Below are 14846 nucleotides of genomic sequence, written 5' to 3' on the forward strand. Positions count from 1 at the left end.
TGGACAGACCCAACCGAGAGGGGATGAGTGCGAGGACGCCATTCAACTCTTTATATCTGCAACTCCGTCCCGAGCGAGATGTGGTGGGGAGTGATAGGAAAAGAAGGGAGATGGCCCATCTCGGATGGGTGTGGAGCAAGGGAGGTGGGGCGAGTGCGGCGGAGGAGACATATAAAACAATGAGCGGCGAAGGGTGTGGTTTGGAAATTGGGTAATCGACAAGCGAGGGGGAAAAAGGTCCTTGCCAAGGCAGGAGAGATAGCGAAGAGTGAGGGAGGAGGGAAGGGAGAGATGTAGACCTTATCCAGGCTAGTGTAGTGGGACAAGGGTGTAGCAGGGTAAGAGGGGAAAAGAAGGTGAGATGATTATATTTTCAAAGCTTGGTGCTAGAGCGTGAGAAGGCGACGCGAGGGCCTTCATTTTTTTCATTCGGTGGGCGGTAGAAAATGGTGGCGGGCGGAAGATAACAGATCGCCGTGTTGCGTTGTGGGTTCCAACCCTCGTCGAACAACGGAAGACACATGTGTTTTGTATTGAGAACGCACCCAATGAAGCCTCATGAGTTAATTAGTTTCACCCGTTCCAGGGAAATGCGGGCACGAAGCCACTAATGTACATTCTCAAACTTGGAATGCTCGTTGTGCCAGGTCATGGCGTCAATTCGTTCCGTTTACGTACTGCACTCTTGCCGGCGGCTTATTCAAAGTGTCGGAAATTGTATACTGCCATCTAACAAAAGTAATGCATTCATAATTAGGCATCGAGTGTACACAGCATTCATTATACTTAATTCAAACTTTGGGTCAAAAACGAGGTTTTCTTTCCTGGAAAAAAATTCCGTTCTCATTTTTACGATTTTAAGTTTAAATGGACGCATCTTTTTAAAGAAGGGAAAATGTGTAGCTTGTAAAAACGAATTGTATGCTAGTAACTGTAACATTTTTTTAATTTTCTCTCAAAATAACTTAGTAATTCCATGCTCAGAAAAATCTTCATCATTTAAATTGTTTTCCCCATTATTCATTCCCCTTTGTTCAAAAAATGCGAAAATATATTTTTAATTGCATGGAAAATTAGCAATGCATAAATTTAACCTCCCAACACTGATGCTTGAGGAATTATGATAGTCATATCGCCGAGTGATCTGTCAAAATGATCAAAACTATTGGGGTAGGTGCATTTTTTTTTAGCAGTAAGGCTTCCAAGACGATCTTGTCAATTACTTCAAGAAGGGGACAATCCTCTTCAGATTATTTGACATCAGCCCTTCTCTCCACACTTTTTTCATAAGAAACTTTAATTGGTTCCCAATTTCCAAGCCACAACTTCTTTTTACACTTTATGGGCCAACTTCAGATAAATCATTCAGTTAAACTCACTCCTGTTCTACCAAATAATTTAATTTCACTAAAGATAGTCACCCCGTTTTTCCTTTTCGTTTTTCACTTCGCAATGGGTAATCCGTGAGATCCATTTGGCTATGGATATAATTATTTTGAAATAATCATATATTATGGAGTGGTGACCGAAAACTGTTTGTTATTTCAAACAATTCCATTATGCACTTGGCGTTATAAAAATCATTCCCTCCTAGTTTGAAGTGTTTTAAATATGTGTTTAATTATTATGGGATGCATGCTTCATGAAATAATGAATAATTAGAATAAAAAGAGATTCATCTGTTTTTGAGGATCTTGGTCATTTTGTTTGAGTTTTAAATTTTAGTTAACATGAAAATGAAATGCTTAGAGCCATCGTACTTCCGGCTAAGGAGAGAAATTTTTAAATACCGGCATCTTGTCAACAGAACGTAATCCCTCTCATGAGTCGTTGAGACAAAAAAGTTTATTTTCCCAACACAGCCAACAATTACGGTAATTTTACTCGTAGGAAGTCTCTATTTTTATAATATGCAATGACATAGAATTAAACCTTATGAAGTGGGAGTGAATACAATCAAACTTACCACTGCGAGGTCGAGGTGTTTTCGAGTTCACAAGTCAGGGCGCCAACCACCTCCCCTGTCGGTCAACATTACACCGGAGAGACGAAGCCTCCCAGAGACTGTGGACTGCTCCGACGAACATAAGAAGACAAGATAAAAACATTGCAATTAGTAATACATATACCGTCACAGTGCGGGTAGTTAAAGTAATGAATTTTTCTCTCAAAACAATTTGTGTGGTTTTAGAATGTCTTATCTGTAGTAATTGCGCATATTCCTGTGTAAGTGTGTACAATATCTCTTTCCTCTCTCCACAGGTTTCCAAATTCCACGTTGGGTGTATTCTCCGTTTTTAACTGAAAACCTGAATCTCTAGTCCCTGGGAAGAATTTCCGCAAAGGTAAGTTACTTTTTTTTATTTTTTTTTCATTTACAGCCGATAAAATGCGCCTTCGTCTGAAGAGGGCAAGATCATACGAGGTTTACACTCCCTCAGTCTTTGCTTTGAACACGTAGGTATGTACCCTCCCTTCGTCCGTCCATACATCGCTCCTTCTTCTATGCTCGTATATGATGATGTGTTCCTTGCAAGGGAAGTGGCGGCGTTGTCAACGAACGCGCTAAATGTGTCGAGGCTGAAAACACGGTGGGTCGATGTTACGAGGAAGGTGACAACTCCGCCCAAACAACTCGTATACTCTCCGTGTTTAGGACACGGCGTTTACAGCGGAGGGAATTCGCCCGTGTTACGGCGTCGTTCCGCCTCACGACTCCGCCAGCAACTCCCGAAAGTTATAAGCCTCGGGCGGATATACGGCCGCTTTAAGTTATTCCGCGGATTGCCGTGCATAGGTTTATTCGTCCTTTCTCCCCTTTTTGTGTAAAACGAGCGTTATAAATAAGTGCCAATCTGCCCAAAGGGTTTCCCGCAGATCTTCCGTTGCGTCCTGTCTTCGTGGCTCTTCTCTTTGACACCTCGGACATAGTTTTTTTGATAGCTCATCAAAATCTATAAACGAAGGTAATTCTATCCAGAGCTAAAATAGTCTTTATAGCATGCGGAAACGTACAGCTCTCCTGGAGGTATACTGGGGAAATTGAACTATCGTTTTCGACATATTTATTTTTGAGAATGCTATTGGAGACACCGAAAAGCGATATTTATCGAAGATTTGCAACTAAAGTCGCTGATCGTAGCACCTTTGGGGTGAATCCGCAATGCAAATATTCCTTGATGTTCCAGGAAAAGCGCAAATAACCACCAGAAGAACTTATAAAGTAAGGGTAAATGATTACTTTCAAGAGTTCAACACTCCAATGATGACTGCGATGAAATGAAACGAGAATTTCAACCTGGATTTCAACAGCGCCTACCTAAACATGACACATATATTCCTCAGAAATACGCAGTATGCCAACAGATTTAACGGGACATTTTTCTCCAGTTGCCTACTACTTAAATTGAAGAATATTAATTATTTTAACTGTAAATATCTACTCATACGACCTTTGACGTAACTGTGTAGATGTTTAATGTCTAGCGAAAAATATTAATTGCAATAAGCGATTATTTTGAATTTATCCGAAAATCCCAATAAGGTAGCTGCTTCATGCATGTATGTTAATTCATAAGGCGTTGTCCGCCTAGTGTATTTCGAATGAGAGAAAAATTCATTCGGAGCTACACTCCACAAACTTGTTTGTTATTTTAGTAGTGGAATTAGTGTAGATATTATATTCTAAATAGGTACCCTACAATTAAATTACTAGCTAAAATAGCATGCATATTGGAGTTGCGAGGATAAAAAATAGTACTCGTCAGGGGTGACGGAAGGTTACATAACTCAAGGATTGTCCAGCAGACTCGGAATCAAATATATCACTAACAATAAGATGTCTTTTTATAAAGGAAGCTCTACCAAATAATCCTTTACATTACGACCATGATTCATGCACTTCAAACTACTACGTATTCCATTTCTGCAAACATGCAAGATTGCACAGGTTTTCGCTCTACCAGATAATGAGACGCGATCGCATTAATTCTTAAAGACCTTATTTGAATTAAATCCAGGACTGTTGTCCTTAATTATAATTTAAACTTCATTTTCCCATACGCAGAAATCTCTGATTTTTTCGAAAAACGCAGAAGCTTGTTGAAGTTTGTTCGGGATTAAAACCTTAGCTAAGCACAGTACGGACGTTTGATTACGATGGCCTACTGGCCGATCAAAGCGTCTGATTTGTGCAAGGTGTGCAAGATATCCCAAACAGAATTCATCAATTATTCAATGAGACACGACAGGAAGTGGCGTAACTAGGTATGGAGGACGGGACAATGTCTAGAAAATCTCATGCTTTCTGGGCCTCAAATTTTAATATCTCATGTTTTTGTAATCATTAAAAGAATTTCGCGAAGTGTCATTACTTGCGATTACAGTCTAATGCATTTAAAATCATTGATATCGAATACACGGATGTACATAATTACTTTTACATTTCATTTCCAATAGTCGAAAATGCAAATAACTCAACGAATGTAGCATGAATTTTGATGACAGAATTCACTTTTTCCTTTTACGGGTCCAATTTAAATGCTATAATTTGCAAATATTGAGTGCACGTAACACGTCAAGTTGAAATTCAGCCTTAAGACCCCTTCTGAGGCCCAATTACGCCACTGGTTATGGGATAAATGAAGCGAGAATGAGTTTTACGAAAACAAAGAATTTAATGCGACTTCGTACTCATACATCGAATTACATTTTAGCTTACTAGATACTAGGTAGGCGTGTACAACAAAATGCATAGGACAGAGTACTTTTAGGCGAAAAGAACATATATGAAATAGACATTATCACACACACATACACATACAATGGCTGCGGCACTCACCTCTTGTAGAAAGGTTTGAACGCCGTCCCCTCCGCCGTGCCCTGTCCGCCCCCCGAGCCTCCCTCTCCACCCGCGCCGCCCCCCGCCATCATCCCGCCCCCGTGGTGACTTTGGTGCAGGTGGTTCCCTTGGTGGTCCATCTGCTGGTGGTACCCCGTCGTCGCACTCATGTCCTTCACTGGCGACCGGTCCTTCTGAGGGGACTGCATTCGCCCCCCCGGGAAGCCGGACAAGAACACGCCTCCGTTACCGTTCCCACCTCCGCCGCCTCCACCGCTGCCCCCAGACACTCCACCGAGTCCAGAAGAGGCCCCCTGTCCCACAGAGGGGCCCCCATACCCTCCACTCCCGCCCCCACCGCCTCCGTGCATCATGCCGACGCCCCCACCGTTGAGCACCGCGACGCCAGCGCCGTTCCCGGAGCCGTTGAAGCAGGACGCCGCGCCCCCGGCACCCAGCAAGTTGCCCGCCACGCTGGGGAGCTTCATGTTGGGCGGGGTCTGCGGAGGGGTGTCCGTCTGCACCTCGGGGAAGCCGGAGGCTCCGACCGCGACGGCCGAGGAGCCGCTACCGCACGAACCTCCGCCGCCGCCCATGCCTCCGTGGTGCATCATGCCGCCCCCGTTCCCGCCTCCCATCACGTTACCTCCGCCTCCGCCGCCACCGCCTCCGCCGCCTCCGTAGGGCCCGGAGGAGGAGAGGAAGCCTCCGTACCGGGAGTACGGCGACGCGGCTGACGCGGATGGGCTCATGGCGGTGGGCAGGGCGAAGGAGTTGATGGCGCCCGGGTGACCGTGGTGCCCTCCGGGGTGGGTGTGAGGGTGTGGGTGGTGCGAGTGGTGATGGTGATGGTGTGAGGTGTGGTGCAGCCAGGGGTTGGACATGGCGGCCGCGTGGGGCGGGGGAGGAGGTGGGGGTGGTGGCGGGGGCGGTGGGGGTGGCGGGAGTGGAGGGGGCGTCTTGCAGGCCGCCGTGTCCGCCAGGGACCAGATCTTGGGCTTGGTGGCCGGGATGGGCACTCCGCAGTCCGTTGTGCCCCCGTTGCCCATGCCCAGCGCCGACAGCTTGTCCTCCTTGGTGAGGCCGTTGTGGTGCAGGCCCGCGCCGCCGAGAAGGTGCTGGTGGTGCGGGTGGTGGTGGTGCAGGAAGGGATGGTGATGGTCCACGACCTTCCGCTCGTCATCCTCCTCTTCCTCCTCTTCATCCTCGTCTTTCTCGTCTTTAACATGAAGCATAGAGGCTGTTGAAAACCCCGAAGAGAGACACCGCGAAGTGAATTCGATGCCGCAATGGCACGACTAACTATTTCTACTCTGAGATTTTAAATGAAAATTTTCGAACCAACCACGAGATGAAAATTATGCTTTTCTCTCATAATTTCCCATTAACGATTTCCCATTTTTAATGGGAAATATTCTAATCAACCAGTAGAAAAAACTTCAATCAATATTTCTCTGTGACAAATTAATACTAAATTGTTTTCAAGAACTTTGATTCAATTTTTTACTAAGTGATAACGAAATACTTGAACGTAATATGCTTTAAATTATTAGCAAGGGCCAGTTTTTGCATAACTTTCAAGATAAATTCGAAATTTTCAAGAAATAATTCACGGGGCGAAAAATACAAATAATTCGATTCACTATACGTGCATCACAAATCATATTTTAAATGTTTTTTGCGGTCAATTACAACTCCTTACCTTATTCTCCGTTATCCTCTCCCTTAGCATGATAAACCAACCAGCAGCAATTAGGAATTGATTGATATAAATGCATCAAGTATCTCATGAGTGAATGAGGTTGTTTATTTATTTGATGATAATTAGTTGCATATTTAAAAAATCGTCAATAAACTCACATCGATGATAATTCAACTACCCTTATAATTCATGCTATTCGTCGGGCTACCCTACACTCTTTTCTACCTCAGAATTAGGCTTCTAAAATACCTCGATCGTTTTTTCACTTAGGATATAAATATCGATCCATTCTCCAAATGGCGTGATACAAAATCCTCCTATTATCTCACTTCATAAAACAGAAATCAGATATTTGTCCATGGTATTCATTATATTCCAGCCGTAATTTTCGTGACTGTGATAGCATTTTTATTTTTAAGCTTTCCTTCAAACTCATGGATTTTATCACCCTCAGCTGTGAAAACCAACTGGAAATGGCAGGAAAATATCCTTTAAAATATCCATCCGTCATGATTACTGAAACGCCCACAACACCTTCCAAGAAACACCTATACGAATTCTCATGCTAGGCTGTTAATGATTTTTTTCAGATAACGTTTTCATTTTCCCCAAAATACGAAATTAATCGGATTTTGATATTCAAACCGATATCCAATAATTAACGGTGCGTTAATGCCGGACTGTATAGATCTATTTCGTGCGATACGTCAACATCGGCGTCAGGAAGGAAAGAGTGCTGGCACCCTAACAGCTGCCCATAATTTACTTCCAATTTTTATTCTGATAGCGATAGCTCCCTTATAATGAATTTTTTTCCGCTCTGAATCGGCTTTGAGCTAAATAAGGTGATGATAAAATAATATGAACACTTCCCTTAAAATTACAGCGGCAGTATTAACAGTTCGATAAAATGTCTATTTTTGAGTGGACGCCATCATGTTCTTAATAGATAACCCTATATTTTAATAGGTATATAAGAGATATATCCAACTATAACCACTTATAAAACAGTTTGCATAGGTGGATTGCTATTTATACATTAATATCATTCATAAATTTGTCTATTTTAACACATAACTGCCTAAAGCATCATTTCCTAATCTTCACAGGTTTTCAATTTTTAACATTATATAAAACTCAATTCTTAAATCGAAGACGACTCTCGATTTTTTAATGTTTGTACCCACATACCTACAAATTGTAATTAAATATCTTCGTTATTATCTGATTAAATTATAAAGAGCTTTCATTTCACATGAATTACCTTTCAATCCTCACCTTTTAGCAGAGTTTATATTTTTCTATTCCATATCTATAAAGTAAATGTTAGCTTGAGTAGGGTGCGCTGCCTATATCATATTCAAAACGATTCCATTTCTCCAGTACGGAACTAATTGAATTCACAACGCGCAAAAGAAACCCCTCTTGATAAGTAATATTATTTGAGCGGTGAAAGGGACGAGTAATACTCGAGGATCATAATTGAAGTTAAGAGTGTCTTCATGGAAATACTGGTCAAGAACGGAAAGGGAGGGAAAGAGTGGGATAGAGATATCGGGAGGAGTTGGCGAGATGTGTTTTTATACCCAGGGGAGACGGGAGGGATAGTTGGTATAGCACTTCACTTCAGAGGGTAGCTGAGAGAGAGAGAGAGACTTCTGATGAGGGCTTTAAGGGGAGAGGGGTGGGGTGCGGAGTGGGTAATGAGGACCCTGGGAGGGGGAGAAGGCGATAAGAAGGGTTCGAGAGAGGCTGGCCAAGGGAAGAGAGATGAGAAAGCGGGGGGGGAGGGGGCGCATTTGGGGGTGCGTGGATGGGCATGGGATTAGGCTCGTTAGTCCAGAGGCATGGGAGGGAAGCTTAAGGAGAGAGGGTGTCCTTTTGCTCCCTTGGGGAGCCAATCCAATTTCCACCCCTTGCCCCCAAAACCCTTCCCACATCACCAACACATCTTCTTCCAATCCTTTTCCTCTATTCTCGCTTCCAACTGCCCATCCCGTATTTATCCCGTTTCGTATCCTTCATAGCGTCGGGGGAGAAAACCCAATTACGTCTCCGAGAAAAATATACACACCTAAACAGTGGACACTTAAGTCCGAGGGAGCCTAACTCTTTTAGACTATTGGTAAAACATACGCTTGTTTGTCTTTTCAAAACACGCAAACCTCTCATGAGAGAACGATCTCTTCATTCTGATGGGTAAGCATATACCCCTTGTTCAATTACAAGCAAAGGCGTTAAATTAAGTGAATCATTTGCAAACCAGAATATTCAAATGAAGGATCTAAGGTTTTCCCGGCGAATAGACTTGAGGAAGAGTTCTCGGGTTTCCAGCCGGGTCCAAGGGTTTTTCTGCACCGACGTTTTGAAGGCGATGGCAGACTTAGCCTTCGAAACGTCGGTGCAGAAAAACCCATGGACCCGGATGGAAACCCGAGAAATCTTCCTCCAGAATATCCAAGTATGGGATACAGCTGTCCTGTCAGGAAGATCATGTAAGAGAACTCGCTTATTTCTACATTGTACCTACTATTGAGAATGGTCTTGTAACAGGTTGAGAGAAAATGCAATCTTTGCTACGTGCATTGTCAGCTAACCAGTTTTAATAAAGGAGTGGTTTTTACAATATCAGTGTATGTATGTAGTTAAAAAAATACATCTAGCTTACGTGAAATCGCCTTTAGCTTTTACGTTATAAAAAGGAGGAGTGAATGATATACCCCATAGCATAAGATGAAATGTGAGATGCAGCGACTTCTGAAGTAGCGGATTTTTTTTTACAGCGTGCATATTGTTTCTCTTTTATCCCTGAATTCGTTTGCTAGCAAACCGCATCGATGACTTTTATACATGTTTCGTTTCCCTATCTAGTAGTGTTGTCCTCCTTTACTGTTAGAGTGAGAGAATGTCTTGTGTTACGTTAGGAGCAATGAAGACTTAGTGGAGCCTCAAACCTTCTGCATTCAAGTGCACGGGTTATGCCATACAGTATATTCTGTACATCTAGCGTAACTGCATTTTGCTAGTGTAACTGCTATTCTGTAAGTTGGTAATTCCACCCATCCTTCGATTGGTGGATTCGAAACATCATTGGCGTGACTTACTGGCTGTTTTTGTTGATGGAGATATTCCGAGGGAACACATCGAAGCAGGGCCGTGAAGCAGTCTCATTCATTCGCCCTCCCTTACCCTATTCCCGGAGGAATATATTCTTCTCTTTCTCACCCCTAGACGTCCAAAACGTCACTTTGGACGGGGTGCGAAGGGTCTCCTATCTCTATTCCATCCCCGTTCATCAACCTTTCGGGAACCCTCCCAAAGTATTACGTCCCTCTCTCTCCCCCTGAGGCCTCTTTATCCCCTCTCCCCCTCCGCAAATATCATCACGAAGAAATTCTACCCCTCGTGTGAAGATTAATGCTTTCGTAAATGGTGTCTAATGAAATATGGTGCGGCGGCCGCCTTGCCCCCTCTCGTCGAGTTAACCCTGCCGAATAGTCAATGGGAATCCTCGCCTTTTTATGCCCACATAAAATGAAACTAAGATAACCATCGAGTATCGCTTTTTTATTGAGACTGGGAAATGAGTTAAGCGCTTTCGAGAGACGTGGCGGGTACTACTGGGAGTGAGATCAGTGTCTGTTTCAATTTTGGGAGCATAATTTATAGTAAAACTAATTAAGGAGATGAAGGGTTAATAGCGATCGATGGTAGATAGCTGCCCGGCTTCTGATAGGGACGTTAGGGGACACGACTCCGACAACCCTAACGATATTCCGACTCCTAGTATAACATTACATCGTATAGGATGGTATCTGTCCTCCACGATCTTCAGGTCAGAAAACAAGAGGATGTTAATGCTTAAGTAAGCTAGTCTAAGGGTTAATAGCTCCTCAACACGAATATACGCCAATTTAATCACCACGTCACATGGACATTTATTTAGCTAGAGAGAAGGAAATGGATGATAAAAGCCTCTTAGACTCCAATAGGGCTCTTATTTAAACATATGAAAAATATAAATTTAGTTACCTCCCTTATTTAATATTCATACTATCTTTTGAATGCTCATTACTAAAAAATGCGAGGCGATAGAAAATGTGAAATGTTCCACTAAATTAGTACAATATAATTTACGTCAGTATTAAGAGTAAGGTGTTTGTGTTCAATTTTGGTACACAAATTGACTTCAGATACTACAAAACACGATAAATATTCTGCTAGGAGACCAAATAATTCAAATTAAAATTATTGAACCCAATTTCCTTTTCGTTCTTTGTATGGAGTAAAATTGATTACTCATGAAAGATTCTAGAGGACGGATACGTTGTTGACATCATTCACCGCCGAAAGATTATTTTTTAATTGCAAAATTAAATTTTTAAGCTCTGCTGCTCCTGTCCTGCGCATGCGCTTTGCCCCACCGCCTCTCGTCTCGCAAAAAAACACGAGCACACTGCTCCCCGCAAAATGCTCGGGACAAGTTGTCTCCCGCCAGTGTTTTCTCGGCACAAAATTTCATTAACACACTCTGATTAAACTAGCGGGCCGCCCCGGTATCTCTTTCTCCACGGGAGGAGGAGGGGATGGACACATCAAAGAGAAGGAAACTCGCGTACGTACACAAAAAGCAATGTTAAGATAGCAAGTAAACGGCGGGAGACCTAATTCAACACTTAGGGCATACACACTTAATTGGAAAGCATCTGTGACAGCGTCCGACTGCTCTACATTCCATGACAGCCATTTTAATTAACTCCTCCCAACTTCCTTCATCACCATCCTGCCCCTCCCCCCTCCCCCATACGCCAACAACCCCGCCCCCCACCCCACACCCGCCCACTTCGGAAAAGGACAGAAAATCCAACAGCAATCAAGTTAATGTGCATGGGCGTGGTTTGGAAAAAGGCGCATGCCCCACGAGAGGCCCAAGTTCTTTCTCCCCGTGGCAGAGGGTGGGTGCGAGCACCATTTTGTTTTCCGAGGCCTTACGTCGATCGCTGTTGTTTTCTCTTCTTTCTCCTCTTCCTTCCTTCCTTCGATCCCTTTCCTCTTCCCTCCCCCACCTCCTTCCCCCACCCCATTTCTTACCGCCGCGATCGGAGCCGAGTGCCCCAACTGTCCGTTCCGATTGGACGCATCGGTGCCACCAAGCTCCACTTCTTTACGTCTTTTGGCACGTACTCAAACGATGGAAAGGGGAAATTATTTTTTTCCAAAAAAATATTCCTCGTTCCATAACGCAAAAAAAATCTGCTCGCAAAATGGACGAAACTAGGGGCGATTTAATTTTTTTTTTACGCGTAAGTTTTAAGTATCTATGCTCGTTATTTCCTTTGAATTGTAAGCGGTTGAAATCCCATAATTTTAAACATGATATCAGCTAGAAAAAGACTGAGGTGAAAGGGCACTAAGAATTATTTTATGTTCCTTAGTTGACGAAAAGGATGTGAAATTCCACCACAACTTCCGTGATAGGCTCAATAAATGTAGCATGTGGTCCTTATTTTAAAATTTTTCGAATTTCTTTTTGGACCCCCGAATTTTGTTCCATTTTGTGAGAAAATACATCGTGAAAATTATTTTTTCAATCGGTTACCAGGAAAACGTGCCGTATTTCACTTAGAGGTTTGAAGTTTTGGCATTTTTGGGTGTTTTTCTGTCATAACTGAAGATGGTGTCAATGAGATTATTCCATCAGTTTTCTGCTATTTTACAGCGACTCGTGGGACATTTATAGCGTATCCCCTCAAATATCTTACATTTCTGCCCTTTGGTTCCCGGGATATCGCACCCAGAGTGAGCTCCAGCTTTTTGTTACTACCTACACACAACGTTTAGTAGTGCCATTTTTTACTACTTGCTAGACCTTAGACTCACTCGACACTCACAGCCCTGAGGACGATGACCGAGTCGGACATCGAAACGTCGGCAGTTATGGAGTTCCTGACCCGGTGGCGATCCCGAGAACTCTTCACTAGACCTTAGAGCTGGCTAAATGGGCGCAAGGCATAGAAATGGCGAAGTTGACTCAAAAGGAGGGATGGGGAGAGATAGGATATGGATTGGGATAGGATATGTGCGTGGGAGGGTCGCAGTGTGGACATTTCGCGAGGACCCGATAGCAGAGGAGTGGATGGCCCCCAGGATAAAAAAGAGGAAACAGAGGATTTGAGGGTGTGGAAACAGTGAGTGGTGTATGGCGAGGGTTGAGGAGCAAACGTGAGTTGGTGAGAAGGTGGTTGGCTTCCCGTGAGAAGCCTTGCCTCGGGGGTGGTTTCAGATGGGGAGGGGATGGAAAAAGGGGTAGGGGTGGGAAGAAATCTCCCCATCCCCCCTTGGGCACCATGGTGAGGGAGGGTGGTGTTGGAGACTAAAGCCTCGAGTGGCACTGCAGGAGACTAAAGCCTCGAGTGGGAATGGCCAGCGGGGAAAACGAGGGAGGGGAAGAAATAGACGTTCAAGAGTGGGAGGGAATGTCGTGCGTGGTGGGGGGCACTCATGAATGCTTGGGCCTTCAGTGCAATGCAACCCCAACCACGAACATTAAACCCCCGCGGCGGAGTGGCAAGAGAGTGGGCTCCAAAGGCCTTGGGGGCAAAAGTTAGGGCTGACGCGGGAACTTGGTGACGCAGATGGAAAAAAACCAGTGGGGGCGAGGTGGACCCTTGTGAGTATGTTGGTGGGCAGTGGAGATCCTCCTGCACCCCGTTGAAAAGCTGTTTTGAATGAAGAGATGAGATAAGGATGTTAAAAGAAGCATGGAATTGTGAGGGAATGAGCAGTAAGTGGCTCCGGAGCCTATTGCTTAGCTAGGGAGCTGTCCTTTTATTTGGCGATACCACAGGAGTACAATTGCCTTCCTGTAGGCTCTCCTGTGCATCTCCTTAGTGGCTCGTTAACTGCCTGGGATTCCCCATGCCTTGAAGGATTTCTGCTGATTAGCTTCCACGGATATGGTCCCACCTGGCTTACAAAATAATCCCAAAACAAGGGAATGGAGATAACATGAACACTTGAACAAGTATATGGTAACGGTTTTACTCCCTACTTGTGGCTATGGCTCTATGTTGGCGTGCTCAAAATATGACAAACTTTGAGTGCTTTTCATAGCAACCAACGTCTTTCATGGATAGCTTTTTCAAAAGGGTTTATCATTATTATCATCAAACGCTTGTCGTTAACCAAGACTATATTACATACACTATCGAACATTTTTACATACTAAATATCCAGCTTTCATTACTAAACTGCGACATTAATTTAAACGACCCATGTTCGTTTGAGTTAATTTAACAGAATGTTTAAAATATTGTCTGGAATGCGTGTCTTAGCGGTTTTATTTTTTATTCATGAATTGTGCGAGTAAGTATGAAATTTTTATAGTTCGGAAGTATACCATACCTTTCCAGAAATAAAATTGTTTGATGAAGACAAATTGTTATGCACTGAAAGTAGTTAATATAATTTCCCTAAAGTTGTAATTAAAAACGACAGCAAAAAGTTTTACGCTATAGTCATTTTTCTCTCACGTTTGAAAATTTGATATCGGCATTGTGGTTAACCCTTGAATTTTTTTCCTCTTGCAATTATATCAATGAATTTTTTCCTTAAAATTCCGCTTTCAACTTGCTGGAAGGAGTCCGTCTCTCGCTCAACATTCTCTATCGCTTTTTTCTGTGGCACCTTGATCCAGGAAAAACAGAGACAGTAGGAGAAACAAACATCCATTCGCCATTACTTTGTAGATATTTGATAGTTGACTCAGACTATTTTTTTCGTTTTAGATAGGTATTTATGGCATTTTCTACCATGAATAAAATTTTATCGCAAAAAATGAGATGATATTTTTTTGTAAATTTGCTTCATATTAAACGATTTTAACGGTACTAATTCACTATTAGATTTTCGACCAAAAATGCAGGGCCAGTGATTCATTCAATTCAGTCGTCAAATGAGATGTCTTTGAGCCAATCTTATGTTTTATTCCACGTAAACGACCATAATCGTGTATCACCTTTAACACTAATTCGGCAGGACACTTTAATGCCTGAGCGAAATTCCCTGCCTGAGTCCTAAGCAAGAGAGGATGCCACTTATCCGGCCCATTCCTCAACTTCCCCATTTCCACGAAACCCAAATCTCAACCTCATCCCGAGCATCGAGAAAAAGATCCCCCCCTACGCAACCCGACCCCCAAAAAAATACCCTTTTCCGAACCTCACTCACTCTCTCTTAAGGGCCCCCAACCAATCACGAGGTCTTTTACTCGGAGGGGTTATCCCAAAACGATATACTCCCCAA

General features: G+C 43.3%; 1 protein-coding gene across 1 annotated transcript in view; it reads right to left on the reverse strand.

Annotated features, from left to right (window-relative positions):
- LOC124165099 (homeobox protein caupolican-like) overlaps nucleotides 1-14846 on the reverse strand; it is a 211862-nt gene that overhangs the window by 12483 nt on the left and 184533 nt on the right. The window contains exons 7-8 of the mRNA XM_046542745.1: nucleotides 4841-6080; nucleotides 1967-2071 (exon numbers count right to left, since the gene is read on the reverse strand). Coding sequence (XP_046398701.1) covers nucleotides 2035-2071; nucleotides 4841-6080 — 1277 coding nt within the window. The 3' untranslated portion in view covers nucleotides 1967-2034. The remainder of the gene's footprint in view (nucleotides 1-1966; nucleotides 2072-4840; nucleotides 6081-14846) is intronic.

Source organism: Ischnura elegans, chromosome 1, assembly GCF_921293095.1.
Source record: "Ischnura elegans chromosome 1, ioIscEleg1.1, whole genome shotgun sequence".
Taxonomy (NCBI): domain Eukaryota; kingdom Metazoa; phylum Arthropoda; class Insecta; order Odonata; family Coenagrionidae; genus Ischnura; species Ischnura elegans.